This window comes from Cryphonectria parasitica, assembly GCF_011745365.1.
Source record: "Cryphonectria parasitica EP155 unplaced genomic scaffold M406scaffold_1, whole genome shotgun sequence".
NCBI classification, from domain to species: Eukaryota; Fungi; Ascomycota; class Sordariomycetes; order Diaporthales; family Cryphonectriaceae; genus Cryphonectria; species Cryphonectria parasitica.
The window spans coordinates 216899-236935 of NW_024468909.1; the positions used below are offsets into that span (position 1 = coordinate 216899).

At 51.5% G+C, this 20037-nt stretch overlaps 8 protein-coding genes across 8 annotated transcripts; 3 read left to right on the forward strand and 5 right to left on the reverse strand.

The window, feature by feature from the left end:
* Positions 1-534: 534 nt before the first annotated feature.
* M406DRAFT_324976 (NAD(P)-binding protein) lies at positions 535-1623 on the forward strand (the record flags this gene model as incomplete). Its single annotated transcript, XM_040919933.1, has 1 exon — positions 535-1623. The coding sequence occupies one exon, from the start codon at positions 535-537 to the stop codon at positions 1621-1623; it is 1089 nt and encodes a 362-aa protein (XP_040780428.1).
* A 97-nt stretch (positions 1624-1720) lies between these two features.
* M406DRAFT_324977 (FAD dependent oxidoreductase superfamily) lies at positions 1721-3275 on the reverse strand (the record flags this gene model as incomplete). Its single annotated transcript, XM_040919934.1, has 4 exons — positions 1721-1726; positions 1800-1966; positions 2054-3027; positions 3109-3275. 4 exons carry the CDS (start codon positions 3273-3275, stop codon positions 1721-1723), a joined length of 1314 nt encoding a protein of 437 aa, XP_040780429.1.
* A 413-nt stretch (positions 3276-3688) lies between these two features.
* M406DRAFT_246205 (uncharacterized protein) lies at positions 3689-5398 on the reverse strand (the record flags this gene model as incomplete). Its single annotated transcript, XM_040916398.1, has 1 exon — positions 3689-5398. One exon carries the CDS (start codon positions 5396-5398, stop codon positions 3689-3691), a length of 1710 nt encoding a protein of 569 aa, XP_040780430.1.
* A 1064-nt stretch (positions 5399-6462) lies between these two features.
* M406DRAFT_324979 (uncharacterized protein) lies at positions 6463-8214 on the forward strand (the record flags this gene model as incomplete). Its single annotated transcript, XM_040919935.1, has 1 exon — positions 6463-8214. One exon carries the CDS (start codon positions 6463-6465, stop codon positions 8212-8214), a length of 1752 nt encoding a protein of 583 aa, XP_040780431.1.
* Positions 8215-8616: 402 nt separating this feature from the next.
* Positions 8617-10542, reverse strand: M406DRAFT_335360 (putative MFS drug efflux pump; the record flags this gene model as incomplete). Its single annotated transcript, XM_040921035.1, has 3 exons — positions 8617-9557; positions 9653-10298; positions 10429-10542. The coding sequence occupies 3 exons, from the start codon at positions 10540-10542 to the stop codon at positions 8617-8619; spliced, it is 1701 nt and encodes a 566-aa protein (XP_040780432.1).
* Positions 10543-13553: 3011 nt separating this feature from the next.
* Positions 13554-14024, forward strand: M406DRAFT_242633 (uncharacterized protein; the record flags this gene model as incomplete). Its single annotated transcript, XM_040916178.1, has 1 exon — positions 13554-14024. A coding segment is annotated over one exon (471 nt), but the record flags the coding sequence as incomplete, so codon positions are not given.
* Positions 14025-15866: 1842 nt separating this feature from the next.
* Positions 15867-17931, reverse strand: M406DRAFT_283865 (gamma-glutamyltranspeptidase; the record flags this gene model as incomplete). The annotated part of the gene is made up of 4 exons (XM_040918536.1): positions 15867-16746; positions 16806-17248; positions 17311-17679; positions 17767-17931. The coding sequence occupies 4 exons, from the start codon at positions 17929-17931 to the stop codon at positions 15927-15929; spliced, it is 1797 nt and encodes a 598-aa protein (XP_040780434.1). The 3' UTR covers positions 15867-15926.
* Positions 17932-19138: 1207 nt separating this feature from the next.
* Positions 19139-19891, reverse strand: M406DRAFT_335362 (uncharacterized protein; the record flags this gene model as incomplete). The annotated part of the gene is made up of 4 exons (XM_040921036.1): positions 19139-19176; positions 19245-19381; positions 19488-19760; positions 19833-19891. The coding sequence occupies 4 exons, from the start codon at positions 19889-19891 to the stop codon at positions 19139-19141; spliced, it is 507 nt and encodes a 168-aa protein (XP_040780435.1).
* Positions 19892-20037: the final 146 nt, after the last annotated feature.

Consider the following 20037-nt stretch of genomic DNA (forward strand, 5'->3'; position numbering starts at 1 on the left):
TATCAGATTATGTAGCATGGACTTGACTTGTATGTGAGGGTTCAGCGCCGTGTCACATATTTTGATTATATGAATTTTACAGCATAATAATGTTCAATTTGTTATTTGTCATTTGTCTAGACGACGGTTGTATTGAGTCCAAATTTTTTCGATTTTACATAAATGCCAGCGACATTCATCGATTGCGTTATCAACAAAATCGTACGTTGGCACCCCCTGTGGTCTTAAAAAGTAGAACCCGTCCGCAACCATACGTCATGAGTCAGTTACAAGCTCGTCTTTATCATGAAATCTTTGGGTGCGCAATTTCCAAGCTCTCCCTCGGTACAGAACATAAAGCTGCCCTGCTACATCAATTTTACTTCACTCTTGTCCCACCTCCTCCCTTCATTCTTTCCAGGTTTCACTGCAACTTTTAACATCCATTACTCCAAAAAAAACAAAAAAAAGAAGGGAAAACGAGAAAATAAATTATCATCAACAACTGAGACCTAGTTTGGCTCTCGCCTTCTTACATTCATCACGACCGCAACGATGGCGGACAACGCATGGCCCAAGACAATGCGCGCCTGGACATTCGATGGCGCCACCCCTTCCCTTGCCAAAGCACTCCATCTCGAGGAGCAGGCCGCACCGCCCCCCAAGTCGCTGTTCTCCCCACAGGCCATTCTCGTCGAGGTCCTGTACATGGCGGTCAACCCAGCTGACTACAAGGTGGCGAGCCTAGGCATCCTCGCCCGGACCCTCATGTCGCCACCAGCACACCCAGGCATGGACTACTCAGGGCGCGTAGTCGTGGCTGGCGAGGCCGCGGCCGCCGACTACCGCCCTGGCCAGCTGGTCTTTGGGCGCATCGAGCCGAACAAGTACGGCACGCTGGGGCAGTACATCATCGTCAAGAACGGCGATGGCCTGGCACGCGTCCCGAGTGGTCTCGAGAACAAGATGGCGGAGATGGCGGCTGTGGGGACGTGCGGGCTGACGGCGGTGCAGACGATACGGCCGTATCTTCCCAAGGAGGAAGGCAAGGACGGCAAGAAGAGCGCGCCCAAGGTCTTTATCAATGGTGGGAGTGGCGGGACGGGCACGTATGGGATCCAGGTAGCCAAGGCGCTCGGGTGCCATGTCACGGTGAGCTGTTCTGGCAGCAGCGCGCAGCTGTGCCAGGAGCTGGGCGCGGACGAGGTGATTGACTACAAGACGCAGGATATCAGTGCGGTGTTGAAGGCCAAGGGGCAGCAGCCCGAGTTCAGTGTGGTGGTGGACAATGTTGGGATCACGCCCTCGGAGCAGCAAGATCTCTATATCGCTGCCAATAGCTTCCTGAGACCCGACGGCACCTTTGTTCACGTTGGCGGTGGGGTGAGCATGGGGCAGGTCAAGTCTGCGATGAAGAGGACGCTGGTGCCAGGGTTTCTGGGAGGAGGAAAGCGGCAGTTCAAGATGATCCTGACCCAGCAGAGCCATGCCGATCTGGAGACGATTGCGGGTTGGATGGAGGCGGGCAAGGTGAAAAGCGTCATGGACGAGGTCTTCACGTTTGAGAATGCCCCCAAGGCATATGAGAAGCTTGAGACCGGAAGAGCCAAGGGCAAGATCGTGGTTCAGGTTGGGGGAAGCTGAGCTCATAGGAGGACATCGTCGCTCGGCCACACAGCATACCACGTGCGATAGGGCCTTCTTTAGAGATTTAATATACACGACCCTCACTTAATCAAGTTCAACCCTATGGTCAAGTTTGATCCATGGTGTATTCCCAGGCGAGCTCTCGTTGTTTCGCAACGGCACGGGACGTTTACACCAGTCTCATCAAGGGACACGCCCTCCATCACCATCCTAGCGACAGCCTTGGCGGACAGGAACGTCAACGCATTCCCGCCACCATTGAAGCCGGCGAGGATCCACTGGTTCTCCTTGCCAGGCACCTTTCCAACGTGTGGCTGGCCATCTGGAGTACTTCCCATGACTGTAGATGTTTGTAAGCTGGAGATTCGTCAAGGGGAAAAGATAAGGAACAAAAATCAAAAACTAGAACAGGCTATCTGGTACTTACTACCGGTCCAAATACTCTCGGCTCTTGAACCACTGTCTTGCCACCCTTTAAAGTTCCTCTGCATGTATCCGTCGAAATAACCAGCCTGGATCACAGGGTCAAAGAGAGTGGAATCGTCCACTGTGTTATACCATAATTCCCTCTTCTCTTCGTAGATCCACTTGGCTCCTCCCACCACAATACCGCCATCTGGTCGAGGGTTCAAGTAGTCGACTGTCTCGAGGACAGGGTCTAGGCCGAATTCCAGGTTGTATGTGTGGCTGAGGTGAGGAAACACGGGCTCGATCCCATCCTCCGCGGCCAGGTGCGCTGCCGTCCCTTTGTAAGGGGTGATGATCCCGTGGTACTCAGGCAAAAGAGCTGCCGTGTAAGCGTTGGTAGCAAACACGACTTTCTTGGCCTTGACGACCCCTCGTGGAGTGTGGACCAAGGTCACCCCGTCACTGCCGTCATCCAGCTTCAGCACGGGCGTCTCTGTCTGGACGTTCAAGGAAGCGTTCTTGGCCATTGCCCTCTCGAGCAGCGCTGTCACGAATTTATAGGGCCACAACGAACAGCACGGCGAGCTGACAGCGCACCGAGCGCCCTTGACGCTCGTCAGCCCCTCTGCGAACTCAGGCCCGACCAAGTCTCTGTCCCTGGTCCACTGGTCGCCGCGGTCGAGAGCTTCCCTGAACGAAGCCTCCACCTCTCGGGCTTCGCTCTCCAAGTTGAAGACGTCATAGCTGCGACGTATCTCGAACTCACAAGCAATCTTCTCCTTTTCTACGACGTCCTTGAGAGCGTAGATGTGGTCTTGCACAAAACGAGCGTACTCGTCGGCAGATGCAGGGCCATACTTGGCTATATACCCCAAAATACTGGCTGTCTTCATTTTGACGTGGCCTCCATTGCGTCCCGTGGCACCGGAGCAGGTCTGACGGGCCTCGAGAAGGAGGATCTGTGGTGGATCTGGCGTGCTGCAAAGGTGATGACTGGGAGACCATAACGATGAGGTTAGCTGATAGGGAACCCCCATGACTTGATCGATAGATGGGTGAGATGGGTTCAATTACACGACAGAGACCCCTGCTATTCCGGCTCCAATGACCACAATATCGCTGATGCTAGGGAGCTCCTCGGTCGACCTGTAGGAGTCGAGGTGGTGGCGCTCGCTCTGCCAGTACGAGAGCGTGGGGTTTGGCACTGGCAGCATTCCAGGGTTATTGTAGTTGGCACTCATTTTTTTTCTTTCTCCTTTTCGTTGCACTCGAGATCAAGACATTTATGCTCTGGAATGAGACAAGTTTTCTGGTTTAGAAGTATCCGCGAGTCGCTGAAACCCCTTGGGCTTCGGGCTTCGTTTGAGGTTGAAATATTAATTAAGTGGTGTGTTGTACAATCGATGGAGCACTCACGCACGTCATTGCCCGCAAAGTTATTGGCTTACACTGCTGCAGCGACACTCTGCAATTTCCAAGCATCTGCGCTGCAAACATTACGCCGTCTTACCGCATACCACAGTGGGGGGGACTCCATGCAGCGTTCTGCATAGGAAGTCCGAAACAGCGATAAGAGCATCTCTTTTCAGTGAATTGTTTCGTAAAGGCAGGACTTTGTACATACCCATACAACACTGGCCATGTTATAACAAACTCATCGTGCCACCCAGTAGCCTCCATTTCCAAGAGCGCGATCACGCAACGCGGCACCGGAACTCCTGATACCGGCCCAGTGTAGTGGAACGCTGTTTGTTCTTTGCTGTATCTGCTTTCTCGCATCCGTATACTTCTCTGAGAAGCTCCTCGCACTCTGAGACGTCTTAACCCTTTCAATCGTCAACTCCGGTCCCCAGTTGCTTCTGCTGAGGCTGGACAGCGTAATCTGGATATCTCTTGCAGCGGATCTCTCTATCTCGTCTCTGCTTGCTCTCGTGTCTAGAGGCCGGATGAAGTCCATGATCATCACCTTGATCTTGGCAGAGAAGGACGTCGTTGTGAGTCCAGGATCGTGTGCCCAGTTCACAGTGACGGCATTCCTAGCTGCGACACTCGGCGGTGCGTGGGGAGATGGGCTGACTTCAAGGACTACCTCGTGCCAATCCAATGAAATCCCTTTGTCCAAGTCGCGGTGCGGCAGGATGCTGGCCCATCCCATGTAGGAGGAGGATCCTTTCAGGCGGAGAATGGTACTGTCTGGAACCCCTTGGAGGGCCGCAGCGGGAATTGACTTGGTTTCCTGCTCGGCACCCCAGGTCATTTTCCCCGTGAACTGGATAGGGAACGGAGACTGGGGTCCAGAATCAGGACCGATGACATCCATGTCGACTTCAGCTCCCTCATCAAGCCGTTCCAGCACGTCGTCGTTCTTGTTGTCGTAGCCTGGTTCCCTGCTGTAGCTATACGGGTCGTCGTCGTCATCAACCACTTCAATCTTCTCCTGCAGACCTGATGCCTGGTAGGCAGTCGTTGCAGCCTCTCTCACGACAAAGTCCGGCTGTACTCTCTGGATCTGCTGTTGGACCGTGTTTGTCACCGGGGCCAAAAGACCAGCCACCTTTGCATTTCCCACGATGGATCCTGCCATCACGCCTAGTTCCAGCGGGAGCGTCTTCAAGCTCGCCCCTCGGAAGACACTGGGATCTGTAGACGTGCTGGCGATACGAAAGATGGGGCTCGAGCACAGGACCCGCCGCTTCGTGAACCGTTTGCGAGTGTCTGCATCATCCTCCTGACAGGACGCTGTCGTGCCACCGGCGCATAACACTAGTCGAAAATAGCCATCGCCAGCGACGACAGGGAGGCGAATGACATGCGTCTCCCTTGGCACATGGCCCGTCTTCTCGCGTGCGGCGGTCTTCATGAACTTGTCGATATCTCTCTGCCAACTTCTCCTCTCAGAGGCCCCGAGGTCTTCTGCTGCTACTTGTGTCGTTGGAGTGACATCCAGCCAGCTACCCGTCGCACCGACCAGTCTCTTCAGCTTCATGCCGGTGTTCCCGGAAACCCCACGTTGCTGTAGCCAAATTGTTCGCGTAGCAGGAAGCAGCACGCTAGGCTGCGAGGATGAGAAGACCGTGATGACCACGCTGGTCGTGGGGCCTCGATAAAAAACCACGCTGGATGAATGGCGGAGGATAGTGTAGTGCTTCGTTGACTCATGTGGGCGTGGGATGAGGCCGCCGACAAAGAATCGGGTCTCATCGAATACATGTTTGAGTAAAGAGGGTTTATGTGTGCCGTCGACACTCTCATCTGGTGATGCTTTCTCAGCCGTGTTCGTGGTAGTAGAGCTTGGTAGTTCAAGGCCATCGTTTGTACTTGTATTCACGTCGCGTGCCTGCACTGGGGTATTGTCTTGGTGCATCATGTGTGACGAGTGACCTGCCGCACCGACCACGACTTCAAAACCCTTCTCGTTTGGAAAATCACCAGTACTAGTTGGAGGCAACTGTTTCTCTGGCGTGTGTATTTTCGCGCTCTCGGCCACAACCACTGGTTTCCGCTTGATCTTGAATTCTGCGTGACCTTCCATGGCGTCATAAATCTGATAGTAAAGCAGATGAAATCCGGTCTCTGTCTGACCTAGAACCTCCTGTACAACTGACACACAATCGTAGGAAGACCTCCTGCTGGGACTTGAATCAGCAGGGCAAGTACAGCATTTGAATCCGAGGATACATCACGAGGGGCCTCGAATTTGAGCAGAACATAGGAGTCGCGGCCAGCAGATGGCCAAAGTGTACGATAGGCCTCTTTCCTCTCGTATATCTTCAAGTATATATTGCAAATTCGAGGTGGTTATTGCCCAAGTCGATGCGATGAAGCAGTCTGAAAGTCCCGGAGCCGCCGAGTCGCCACGTTCCGTTCCCAAGGTTGTATAACAGTACTGCTTAGATAGATAAGAGTATACACCCTAACCCTGGATGCTTCATTTGGTTGCTTAACAATGTCTAGAAGGAGGTCAGCGCTCCTAGAGAACTACCGAAGCCCCTAAACTGTTGAGAATTGATCTCGTCATGTATCTTGTCATTGAGAACATATATATATACTAGCAAAAACCAATCATTAATTCAAATGTAGGCATGTAGTAATTGAATAGTTGTGGATATTGGGTACACTCTGATGTTTCTGAAATGAGCCTTTGAACCAAGTAACAATGCATTCAGTACCCCGGTCGACACAGCAGAACATGTACACCTTGATCCTGCCACTCGAAAGAGCAATGAAGGAAAACAGTTTGGCCAACAGAGACTTGAAAGTGCTAACCATGGCTCAGGTACATCTATGAGAGCCCTCAAAATCGAGTATCGGCAATGAGGATATCAACATTGAACCCTCCCTGTCAGAATACCCCGCACGCAAGGCCCGGGAAATAAGTAGCATTTGAAGAAAAGGTTCGGGGTTCTTCACAGCAAGTGCCAGGAAACCATGTTTATCACGTCACACTTCCGTCCGCTCGTCACTGGCAACCCCCTCCTCGTCCTCCTCGTCCTCCTCCTCATCGGCAGAACTTCCTCGCAGCCGGACGTGAATATGTCGTCCCGCCAGTCCCGCTCCTCTTTTCTTGCGGGCTTTGATCGCATCGTCTCCAACGTGTCCTCGGCTGCGCAGTCGTCAAAACGGGACCAGCCTGTCGAAGCATCGCCATCATCTGACGACTATGCTTCGCGATACTTTGCAATCCATGTGGTGGACGAGGAGACGAATCGGGGCATCCCCCTCGTCTACCTGCGAACGACATATAAGATGGTCTACATGACGGACAGCGCCGGCTATGTCGCCTTCTACGAACCTGGCCTGATGACGGGCGAACCGCTCTGGGTTACTTTCAGCAGCTACGGCTTCGAATCGCCGACTGGGTTTCTGGGGATCGCTGGCACGCAGATTCATCCAAAGCCAGGCGGCTCAGTCGAGATCAGGCTCAAGAGGACACAGGTTGCCTCGAGGCTCTACCGGATGACAGGGTACGGCATCTACCGCGACAGCGTTCTGCTGGGCAAGCCCACGCCAATTGAGAATCCCGTCATCAACGCCAAGGTTGCCGGGAGCGACACTGTGCAGTGTGCCAGATTTCAGGGGAAATTGCTGTGGATGTGGCAGGATACGGACCAAATGTCGTTTCAGTTGGGAAACTTTTCGATGACGGGTGCCACCACAGACTTGCCAGAGAGGATCGATCCGGAGAGGGGGCTCAGTTTTGACTACTACACGGAGGACAGCAAGCCAGAGAGCTTTGTCCGAGCGATGGTCAAGATAAAAATCCAAAAGGAGGGCAGCTTCCCTATTTGGGTCGACGGCCTCACAGTTGTGCTGGACGAGGCCGGCAGAGAACGTCTTGTCGCCAGATACCATGCCGCGGGCCACAGCATGGAGTGCATTGAGGAGGGTCTCGTGCTGTGGGATGAACAGAAACAAGTCTTTGAGAGGCTGAAAAAGTTCGACAAGTGCAACAATCCCCTAGCACCAAGCGGCCACACGATATATGTCCGCGAAAACGGGATCCGGTACGCGTTCTACGGGAAAAATGTGCGAGTGAGGGCCGACTTAGCCAGCGCAAGCGACCCGTCACAGTACGAGGCCTTCACGTGTCTCACGCCTAATGGCCAGCGAGCAAATCGTGGACGGGACGGAGCGCCCATCTGGAGCTGGGTCAAGGGAGGGCGACCAGTCAACTTTGAAACTGCAGACGGCCTTGTCAACGCAGGCATCATCCGCCGGGAGGAGTCACCATACCGCCTGAGAGATGTGGAGACAGGCCAGCCTCTCCTCCCAGCACAAGTTGGCATTGCATGGAATCCCTATCTAAAGCTCTGGGTGAACATCATCCAGCAGAAATTCGGTGACACCACTGCTGGCGAGATCTGGTTTTCGACAGCAAAGTCCCCCGTGGGTCCATGGGAACAGTCTCGAAAGGTCGCCACTCATCACATGGCTCGTGACATGTACAGCAATAATCACAACGATCTGTACAATCCGGTCCAGCACTATGAACTCATGAGGGCGGGAGGGAGGTTCATCTATTTTTCTGGCACGCTGGTGAATACATTTTCTGGGAATCCATGGTGGACCCCTTACTACAATTACAACAACATTATGTATCGTTTGGACCTGAAGGACACGAGACTCGGACTGCCTCAGCCACCAAGAGGGCTCTGGCAGACAGATCCGGATGACTATTAGAACATAGTGAAGTTGTCTGGCGGAGCTCATCGGCGGTTCAGCTGACACCTAGGGTTCAAAATTACAGAGATTAATTCTAATCTGATTAATCATATGAAAGTGACTGCTCAGAGTAAGGACACATGTTTTCTGGACATGAAACTGACCATATTCATGACACTTCCAAATTGCAGAGACTTGGTTGAATTCTATCGGAAGGTTGAATACGTGCAGCCTATGATTGAATCGAAGGGGAAAATCCTTTCCCAAGAGACTAATGATTATACAAAGTGGACTCAGAACATATAGGTAGCACAACATTATATTCTTTTTAAAGCCAGCGCCAGGAAAACATATTTCCTCTCTGCAAGCAGCTAAATTGTCCCGAGTACTGCCATCAAAAGCCATTCCACATCCAAACTCTCACATGTGCACAGCAACATGATCATCCATGTACGCGCCGATATCGCCCAAGAACAACGAGCAGACGATCGAGATGCAGCCAAAAGCAATACTAGCCAAATAGACATATCTGTACGATGCAGCATACGCCACTTGGCCAGCGTAGATGACTTCGTTATACAAGGTCGTATTGCCCGCGATCCCTGGGATCAACGCAATCTCGGCTGGTAAGGCTGCACCCGTCAGCTCAATGACCTCGGTGATGACGGCCGTCGAGGTGATGCCGGCCTGGAACAGGGTTCCACCAATGTACTCGGTCGCGTAGGGCACAAATTTGTTGATGAAGATGTTGTAGTAGATGGAATAGCCGATGCTGCCGCCAATGACGCGGATACTGAGCGTCAGAGCAGCCACGGTCGCAATCAGGTCGTCGGGGCAGACGATCATGGTGATGATGCTGGCGGGGACGACGATGCCGCCGATACCCAGCCCGGCCAGAACAAGAATGCCCCACAGCTGGTACATGTTATCGACGCGGCCGATGGCCATGGCACCGCAGCCAGCCGTCATGCAGACCGAGGAGACGATCATGATGGTCCTGTTGGCTCCCTTGAAGATGGACAAGAGGAAGAGACCGATGACCGCGCCCGTCATCAACGACAGGCCAATGGGGATGGCGCGGATTCCGACCTGCACAGGGTCGTGTCCGTACACGTTGAATGCCTGGGTCGGCCAGAACGCAATCAGGCTGATGAAGTTGGCGCCAGAGATGCAGGTAATGATCAGGGTGAGGACCAGGACCCTTGGGTTCTCGTTGATTCGCTTCGGGAACATGGGGTTCTTGGCGAACCAGCCCTCCCAGATAATGAACATGATCACGAGGACAGCGCCCAGCAGGAGAGGAACAAGGACGTGAGGAGACGTCCACGGGTACGTGTATCCACCCCATTGCATTCCAGCCACTATAAGTGAAAAGTAGTAGTGTGCGTCAGCTTACATGTTCATGTATCATTGTACTTGTTCTCATCTGCATGATTGTGGCAGGTCATAGACTTACTAAACAGGATCAAACCAGAGACGCTGAGGAAGCCACCAACAAAATCGATCTGGCCCAGAATTTCACGCCGACTGAGGCCGTTGGGGTTGGTTCGGGGTGGCGGGAAATAGAACAACGCAGTCATCACCAGGCCCACCAAGTTCCAGAGGGCGCACAGCAGGCCGACGTATCGCCATGATGAGTAGGCGGCAATGAGTTGCGCGTAAAGCGCCGACAGACAGAACGGTGTGATGGTGAAGACGAGGACGCCGACGTATTTTCCTCTCTTGGACACGGGCGCCATTTCCGAGGCGGCGGCCAGGGCAGTAAGCTCGTTGATACCCGCACCGATGCCTGCAAGCACCTGTCCACCAATGACAATATTCATGGTCTTTGCAGTCGAACAGACGATCATACCGACAAGGATGAATGTTGCACCCGAGAGGGCAATGTAGCGGCGGCCGAAGAGGTCGGAGAGTGACCCTACGAATGGGCAGACAGCAGCGAGGGCGAGTATATTGGCAAGTGTGATCCAAGTCCATCGATCAGCGCCGCCAATATCGGCATAGATGTAAGGCGGGATGGCCCCAAAGAGGTAGATTGGTATTTGAGATCCTGTCCAGAGGAACGAGAGCGCGACAAAGGCCAGCAGAGCCCGTGTGCTTAACTAATTGGATTGCGCAAATAACAAGTTAGTAAGAGATTCTTTCTTCGCGCCTAGGTCAATGATAGAGGGAAGAATGAGTACTTGCCTTGGTCTCTGGCTGGGACTCCTCGCTGCTGGGAGAGGGCACAACTCTCTCGATATTCTCATGGACCGGCTTCTCGCTGGAAGCTCTCTTTTCGATATCGGAGCCATGGAGTGAAGATTCCCGGACGCCATCCGGACTCGAGTGCTGGATAGAAGACATGTTGACAAGAGGAAGGGAAAGGGGACGACCTGGTCCGAGGTCAGGAGATGGGGAGGGAGAGAAGGCAATGCAGTATCATGGCAGTTCTGGTCTGGGTCCTCGTCTACGAAGTGGCGGACGGGCACCCCTTTTGAAGAAGAAACGAGTTTATCAATGGAGCCATAATCTGGGGAAGCCCACACGGGCATCTGTCCCCCACAACCATCACATGGGGGAGGCGGGGTTCGACCCGATCTGCACAAGCTTCATTCATTAGGATCTTGATTGTAACCTCGGCGGAAAGAGGCCAGGAAGTCGAGGATACTATGGCACTATGGTATGCAATTCTCTCTTCGCCTCGTCTAGCTCCGGGCGCTTAGTGATGGCCGCCGGTCCGCCACGACAGAAAGGAATGTGTCATGGCTGAGAATGGAAAGTCGAATCCATGGAGGAGGCCAATAGTAAAGGTTGGTACGCTTGTTTTGGGGCCCAGGGAGGCGGGCAAGCATCGGGATAGGAGACCGAAAAGGTATCTGGTCCGTAGTCCAGGGTACGGAGTGAGTTTCAGTCACTATTGTGTAGCACTATGTACTATCATAGTGTGTATTAGAGAGAACTGCCAACACACGAACGCTTGTTCGTGTAAGATGGCTGACGACTAGGATTCCCCAGACCCCGCAGTTAAGTCCCACAAAGGAGTGGGTTCTGGGCTGGGTTAGGCAATTTTATGAGACCTCACTCAGGGTTCCCCGCACAACATCTGGACCTCGGAGCAGAGACGTATGTAATGTCCTGGGCTAATTGGTTGTCCTGGAGAGATTTGGTAGCTTCTTTTCTTCTTCTTCAGCTTTGGAAAACCTAGAAATGTGTCTTATATAAGAACTGACGGTTTTCTTCTTTAGCCGCGCCTCACTCGCTATTATTTCCCGTTCCAGAAGAATTATGGCTGCCCCCTTAATGATTAGACTGGATGGATGGACCATGAGGGTTGTGTCGAATGCGCCTCTCTTCTCTCGATTAGTGAGTAAGGAAGAAGGTAGATGGCATATACCACAGTGGAGCTTGTCGCGGCACAGCCTGGCAATGAGGGAGGATCGCTGCCTTTGCGGTGTCACTATGATCCGGCTAGTGATCAGTGTTAGGCCTTGCTCAAATCACAAAGTAGGTTAACATCGGCCGGTTAGCCTTGCGTGTCCGTCCGACTTAATGAAGAATGTGGAGAGGTATCGCTAGATGAAACAAGCGACGCTCAAGGGGACGACGAGCCTTCTATTGAACTTGATATAAAATAAATTCGGGTCGTATGCCAACAGCATCAAGCGTCTTGAAGCCACCATCAGTCTCTAACGCGTCACGGTCATTGTCGGCATTCCGCACTGGGTCGTGTTCACTGTCCGCTAAAAGAAAGATATAGAATTTAAAGATAAAAATAAAGAGCTTCTCAGCAAGTCAAGTAGAGGGACCGGGGTATAAACGCCAATTTAGCTCCCATCTGGGCAACCAGTAAGCCGTCAGTCGATGACCAAGGCTGGCTTCCACGCTTTTGACGAGCACATGATCATGGTGTGTGGCTGTTAATTTAGCATCACCATCCATAGTGTCCTGACTTATTTCCTATATACCTCGGCAACTCTTGTAGCCTTTCGAGATGGTAGAAGGAAGATCTGCTTCATCAGGTGCGCTCAGGAACAAGCTCAGCGAAGGCTGGTTTCACCAACGTGATAGACTAGATCTAGCTTTCCTCCCCACGGGCACAGGGCCAAGTGAATCAATCAATCGTACAAATTTGCAAGATCCGGTCCACCCCGCAGCCAGTAGTAGAGAGCCTGATGCCAGAATCTCCGTTCAGGGAGGCCAGCCGTAGCAAGCTTTATCAACACTGCCCTCGAAAGTCATTAGTGTTAACGTGCCACATTTCAATTTACTAATATCTACAGATGGGGCTTTGTGATGACCCCCTTGGCCTCTGCAGATAAGATAGGAATCACCAGGCTGAAGAAGGTTACATGATTCATCCACAATGCGAGGCATCCCGACAATCTTCTGAGATGGATGCTGTTCTGGCCGAGTTCTCGGGCTAAGAGCTGCTGGCGCAGTCAATGGAGATCGGGATGAAGAGCAATCACATTGGCAGCAGTAGCACCATTTCGAACGTCTGTTATGCATTTTTGTGTTCACGTTGCTGTGGCGCTGCTTCCTTCATCTCGATTTCTATGATCCTTTGCTGGTCGGCCACACTGCAATTATCGGGCAGCTGAGCAAGTTGTTCGTACTCAAGACGAAGATCCTTGTGTTTATTATACTTTACGATCAGGAAATGCAGCCAGCTTTCCCGATTTGTGGGGCACTCTTCTTCTTTTTCTTGTGTGCCTGGATGATGGCCTGCTTATGAAGTTTTAACGTCAGCCAATGATTCCATCGCTATTGACAAAGCTCCATTTTTTCGATTGGAGGGCATTGATACTCAATTCATTATCTGACCGGCGTTGCCAGCTGTCTTACACAGCCCCTATCGACTGACATAGACACGTTTCTTGTTCTGCGATCTGACTGAGTGCAGCTACTGTACGTCTGCCTTGATTCGTGAAAACGGGAACCAGGTCTGATTGGGCCCGGACAGTGGTTGAAAAACGTGTGGCCTCAGTCGACTGAGGCTTAGCACTTGATTTCACCCTCCCCTAACCTGTATCTTTTTGCGCCGCCCTTCTCCTCTTACTCTCCCTGTCTGTCTCCTCTCGTGCCCCTCTTCTACATCTTTATCAGTAAAGCTCTCCTCACGTACGGAACTACACTCAAAGGCTGGCTATAACCGAATCAGATCCACATTGAACATGGAAGAAAACCACGACGTCCTCGCTACCCCTGAATTGTACAAACATGATGTCCTGCCTGATTCGACCGAATACATCAGGCTTCTCAGGGTCACCCCGCTCTCATCCCATCAAGATATCGGTTCAGAGGAATTCGAACTGGTAACTTGGCCCCTGAGAAAAGGCGACCGGCGACCCTACAATGCAAGCGGTTGCCAAACCTACAACGCCATATCCTATGCATGGGGGAAAAGGTCTGAACTGACCAAAATTTCGGTCGACAACAAGACAATGGAGGTCACACAAAACTGCAAGGACGCACTGGAACAGGCGGTGCGCTTCAATAGAGATGCCTGGTACTGGATCGACTCCGTATGCATAGATCAGAACAATCTCGGCGAAAAGGGGCATCAGGTGACGAGGATGCATCAGATCTACCGCAATGCGCAGTACGTACTCGCGTGTGTTGGACAGCATGCCGATGACAGCGAAAATCTTTTTCGGTTCATACAAGATAATCAAGATGCTCTACCTTGTTTCAGATTCCTGAAACATGACAACCCAACAGAATGGCCTCTCTTGATTTGGCGAGAGGTACCTACCAATTCCGAAACGCCAACAACCTTGCACGATCAGCTCGCAAAATTTGTGGAACGGCCGTATTTCTACCGGCTTTGGGTCTATCAGGAACTATACCTCGGGAAGCAAGTTCAAGTTTGCTGCGGGGACCTTTGGGCCTCTGCCTCGTCGTTGGAAGAACTGGTCTTGCTACACAAAATCATGCCTCAGGCGCTGTTTGCTGAAAAATGGAGCCAAGGGAAGGAACATCATCGAAGGCTATGGCAAAGCGTATCAAACAAAGTAATAGAAGAATGGCGAGCAAAAGAATCCATGCTTTACGGCGCACCGGTGCCTGAGTTTGTGTTGAACCTCCTCCCGGAACCGGTGACAAGCATTCCCCAAAGACTGCGGATGGAGATAGTCGACAGGCCCTTGCCAGGGACATGTTCTCTTTTGGAAACCGCCGCATCTTCTGGAAAGGAACTCAAAAACTTACGAGAACAACTCCAATTTGTTCACCAGACACAATTGAAGTGTCAGCACGCGAGAGACAAATGCTTCGGGATCTTGGCTATAGTCGATTGGGGGGATCATGACCCACTCATGCCCGACTATGAAAAGGATGATTTCGAACTAGTTGTCGAAGTCACGGAGTTGATCAACAGGATGGACGATGTTATTGAAGGGGACTGGTTGAGGACGGCTCGGGAAGTTGGGGAGTGGCTGGAACTATTCGCCCCAGACCACGCAAGTCAAGCATCAACTCTGTTCCCCAAATTCACAGAAAAGATTGAACAGCGTCGAAGGCTGGGCACAGCGAGTCTCGACTGTCGGATGATTCAAGGGGGCAATCACCTCAGTGCCAATACTTTTCGTGGCTTTCGGCTCAAGAAAAGCACCAATCATTCAGGATGGTATCTCGACAATTGTTGGTCGGCTGATGTAACGGAATCGTCAAATTTTCCTTGGGATACTTGGAAATATCATGCTTACCCAAACAGGTACGAAGTGTTAATACCCAGAGCAGCACAGGATGGAGATTGGTGCATTTTTATTCCCAGCTCGGATCCATTGCCCGGATATGTGTTGGTACTCAGAGAGATGGCCGAGGGTCAATCATCCAGTACTAACAAGTTTGAAATTGTAGGCCAAGGGTTGTCGGGAGAAAAAAGCTCAGTGCTATTTGAGGATTTCCACGCACAGGTCGGGGTCTGTCTTGCTACAAAGGACATTGTCATTCTAGCAGGAGTTGTTGAACTGTATAAGTGGGCCAGTGGATCGTTCAGTTTGCGAAATGATCGAGCCATATATAAGGCGAGAGCTGAGCTACTCGATATATGGAGACGAAACTGCACGGGGCGCCCAGAGCCTGGACTTGCGCGAAGGAAAGTGTCAGGAATGAAACAATGGCAGACGAAAGAATTAGCTGAATTAGCAGAGCGATACAAGCGCAGGCGACAACAAGCATGATAAAGGATCGTCGATTTCATTACGTATTATGTATATATATAAGGAAAAGACAAAAAATAAGAAGAAGAAGACCTGGAGCACATCTACGGTGAGCTGGAAGGCGAGAATACGCTTCTTGATAATCAGCAATGACGCTGAAACAGTAGCATTGGTATCTTTAATCTATTGTAGCGCTGCTCCCTCGAAGTCAATCTTACTAACTTAATAGTGAATCAAAATGGTTATTCTGAAAGGAGACTGCTATCTCTACTATGAGTTATGTAGAACAAGGGAACGCAGCCTGGTAATTAAATTCTTGCAGGGACCCGTCATTCTTCCCACATGCCTGGGCAATGACCTGTTCATAACGCCCAAGGATTGCTTGGCACTGTTCAAAAGCTAATCCCGTCTCTACTATCGTCAAGTAGGGTAATTGTCGTGCACATGGCTGGGATAACCCAGAGGCTCTCCAGGACACACCTGAAGAGTTTCTACGAGCATGCTTTGGTGATGCACTTCATCAGGATTGAAATGTTTTTTAGTGTGCTAATTTGTGAAATTCTACTTGTCGCCCGAAAGACCCCATCATAGAAGAGGTGCGGCGTTTCCATCTCCCCTCAAATCACTTCCCGCAGAATAGATCCTGTCGCCACTGACCAGATCATGATGTGTTCGGATGATCTGCCCGCGACCAAAGAGCGCCCTGTCCATGCCACGAACGAATTTCACCTCGTGGCCCAGCCTTTCCAGCTCCCTCGCCACATCCTCACCAATGCCCTCTTCAAGATAGACCGACTCGTCCACTTTCTTGGTAGGGTCCGTAGACTTTCCAGGCAGGCTCACCCCGATGCACACCCGCGGTGCATCAAGAGCCGTCTGCGGATTCATGCCGAAACGCATCATGTTGAGCAGGACCTGCACGTGCCCTTGAGGCTGCATCGCCCCGCCCATCACACCAAAGACGGTGTGCAAAGTCCCATCCGCCGCGTTCGTCGTCACGGCTGGAATGATGGTGTTGTAAGGCCTCTTGCCAGGGGCAAAGAGGTTGGGATGATTCGGTGGACCAAGATGAAAACCTGCGCCGCGGTTTTGAAGCACGAACCCGACGCCAGGCGGGACGATGCGGCTCCCGAATGTGTCGGCCACGCTGTTGACGAGGGAGCAGGCGTTGCCGTCTGCATCAGTCACGCAGAGGTAGATGGTGTCGCTTGTCTTGTGAACGCCCAAGGGATCTCCAGGGGTTGAAATTGTGGTAGATCTGTCTGGGTCGAACAACTTGGCCCTTTGTGCGAGGTAGTCTCTGGACAGAAGCGTCTCCGGGTCGATGGATACAGCTGGATCCGTCACGAACCAGCTTCCATCAGCGAAGGCGATGCGAAGAGACTGAATGAGGGCATGCAGATACCTATGGAAGGTGTAAGTCGCAAACGCTTTGCATAGTTGAAAATTTGTGCTCAAACTTACTTGGCAGAGTTGTGATCGTCCTCTGTGAACACGGGAATTTGCTCATCATTTTCGAGCTGGGCAAGGATCCCAAGAGCCATCTGAGCGACAATCCCTTGTCCATTAGGAGGATGCTCCCATAAGTGAAATGAATCGCCCTGCTTGTCGAACTCCAGGGGAATCGAGATCGGATTCACGACTTCGCTCCGGTGCGCTTTCAAGTCATCTAGCGTCATATAGCCACCGAGCTTTTGACTGATCTCGATAATGGCTTCAGCCACAGGTCCTTCATAGAAGCCAGTTCTACCTTTTTCACCCAGAAGTCTGAATGTCTTGGCCAGGAGGGGGTTTTTGATGATCTCGCCCGCCCGGGGCGCTCTGTAGCCTCCTGGTACTTCTGGGTCTTCCTTCAACAACTCTGTCCCATTATATTTTTGTCGGAGCTCGTCTTCCGTTTTGATCCACTACAACACCCGTTAGGACTCTTTAGCTGTAGCAGAGAGAGCACAAAACAGTAGTCACTCACATAATAACTAGAAATTTCGCTGACAGGACATCCCTCCTCGGCCAGTTGAATTGCAGGTGCCAGAGCATCTGAAGCTGTGACTTTTTCCGAGCCAAACTTCTCAATGATATCTAGCCAGGCTGCTGCTGCGCCTGGAACAGTCACGGAATGGATCGAGGTAGGTGGAATGCTGCCATAGATCCGGTCGCTGATATCCAGGTCTTTGCAGATGCCCTCAAGGGTTGCGGCGCGAGGCGATCGTCCTGAGCCGTTCAATGCATGAACCTTTTTCGTTTTTGCCTCGTAAAAGAGACAAAATGCATCACCTCCTATTCCGGTCATTGACGGATCGACCAAGTTGAGCACAGCGGCGGCTGCCACGGCCGCATCCTATTATGAATGCCGAGTCAGCCACCGTTGAATGAGCCCCACAAGAAATCGTGCTGGCAATATCAAAAAGGATGGAACTTCATTTACTGCAGCATTGCCCCCATTTCGAAGGATCTGGAGTCCGGCTTCAGTCGCTAATGGCGACGTGGTGGACACAATGCCTTTGGTACTGTGTACCACACTCCGCCGGCTAGGGAAGTTGATGAAAGGCGCGCCGCCCGAAGGGTATTTGCCATGGTGTTGAGCAGACATGATAATGCGGTCCACAGGACAAATGGTGTCGTGTGTTATAGTTTCCCGGGTCTCAGGTCCTCTACTTTTTGCTGTTGCTCGTCGAATGAGTCTGCAAGGTGAGGAGCCGAGGTTGTCGTGCAGCTTGGGTTTGGTCATGCATGTCACTACACTACAGTAATGTCTCCGGAATCGGCGGTCAACATCTGTGACTCTTGTGCAGTAACAGCAAAACATTCCGGCACCCGCTAGGCCCCTAACGACAAGCCATCAACACATCTCATCATGTGCGACAGGCTCTGTGACTTTGTAATGGGAATACTCCTTTTTCCACCCGGAATTCATCAGGTAAAATCGATGTTTATATTCGGTCACGGTAAACCAGGTAAACCTCTCATACACAATTCACATTTCTATATTACGCATTACTCTTACAACATTGCTTAATATTGTAATTATGTTTGAATAGAAAAGGGCTGGAATGCTGTAAATCATATCAGCCAAATCTCTGTCGAAATAGGAAACATGGAGGGCCCAAAAGCGAAAGAGGAAAAAAGAACAGAAAAAGGAGAGAAAAAAGGCGGCAGGTATATGATATGGTCTTAAATTTTAAGGATAAGAAAGACATGGGAAGAGATTGCAGAAGCACATTGACATGAATGATATTCTCATCATCGCTATTGTGGTCGTGGTCGTCGGTCACACGCTTCTGGTACCTTCTCTTCTGTCTACCAGTCTTGCTAATCAGCCCAGAGGGGGTTCAATTGCAAATGCCGTATCAACTCCAGTCTGCGTGGATCTTATAGGCAGAGCTCGGTCCGCAGCCTGAGGTGGACAAGCTGAGCGTCTCTTCTCCTATGTCGACGACACCGGAACTGGGTGAGCCGGGTGGTAGGATGGGCTGCTGGGGTTTGAATGTTAGAGGGAACACGGCAGTTCTTTGTCTGACTCCGCACCGTCGCTTTAGGTGAAACAGGTAGCAAGTGAGGGAGGGTACATCATCACCTGGTTGATTGTTACTATGAGAAATAAGCTCTCGTTAAAGCGTAGCCTACAGGGCAGTGGGAGAGTGTAGAAAACTAAATACTGAATACCACCACCTCGTGAATGATGAGCAATAGCGAGCGAGCCTATTCATAACCAGCAGGTCAACTACTTTGAGTGCCCGGACCGAACCTAGCCAAGTAACAGAAGGCTTTTTGGAGATTTTCTCTTTCCAGCTGGCCATTCATAGTTGGCCAGCATGGAAAGTGAGTGAGCTCATAGCTCCAATCGTTCAGTAGGCACATCCTTCTTCTTATCCGAGACTCTATCCACATCATCGGGCTCCTGACCACCTTGGCAAGGTATTTCCGTCGGCGACACAGATGGCTCCACGATATAATCGTCGTACGAGAGAAGCGAGCCTGCGCGTAAGGCCAAGATGGGTTTGTTGTCATTGTCCTTGGCGACGGTGAACCGCGTCGAGTAGCTTGCGATGGCAGAGGTCAGCTTATGAGGAACTGAGAAACAACAACACATTATCCTTGGGAGTTTCCTCCCCCCTTGCTATCTGAGGATAACAGGCCCAGACTCACTAAGCTTGCGAGCAGTTCCCGCCCTGGTACGTCGTCTGAATCACACCCTTCACCTCGTAAATCTTGTTCCAGGTCGTGTCCGCGTACACGTCGGTGACGTTGGGCACGTGGTGCCACAGCTTCGATCCGTCTTTAGGCATCAGAGCATGTTTCAGCCCAGTGATCCGTTCAGCTCCAACAGCGGTGTATTGTAGAACGATAAGAGATCCATTGGGTGTGAAGAAATCCGTAAAGGATGTCGTCGATGCTGGGTCTTCGGTCTCAGCATAGAGCCTTGTAAGAAAGAGATGTGCATATTAGGTCCTGTTTCAATATGCGTCTGGCTTCTAGGACGATGTGACCCACTCTTGCAAGTAATTTTTGAAGGTTGGCTCAACTTGCGCCGAGGGTTGATAAAGGCTCATGTCAATGGCAGAAGCCAGCCGTGCGGCCGTGAGAGCCAAGAGAGCCCACGTAAAGGATAATTCCATGACGACAAGCTTCATTCGACCGTGTAACTGTCAAGTAGAGTCCAAAACCCCTGATCGAAGTGATAGTGGAATACGGTCAA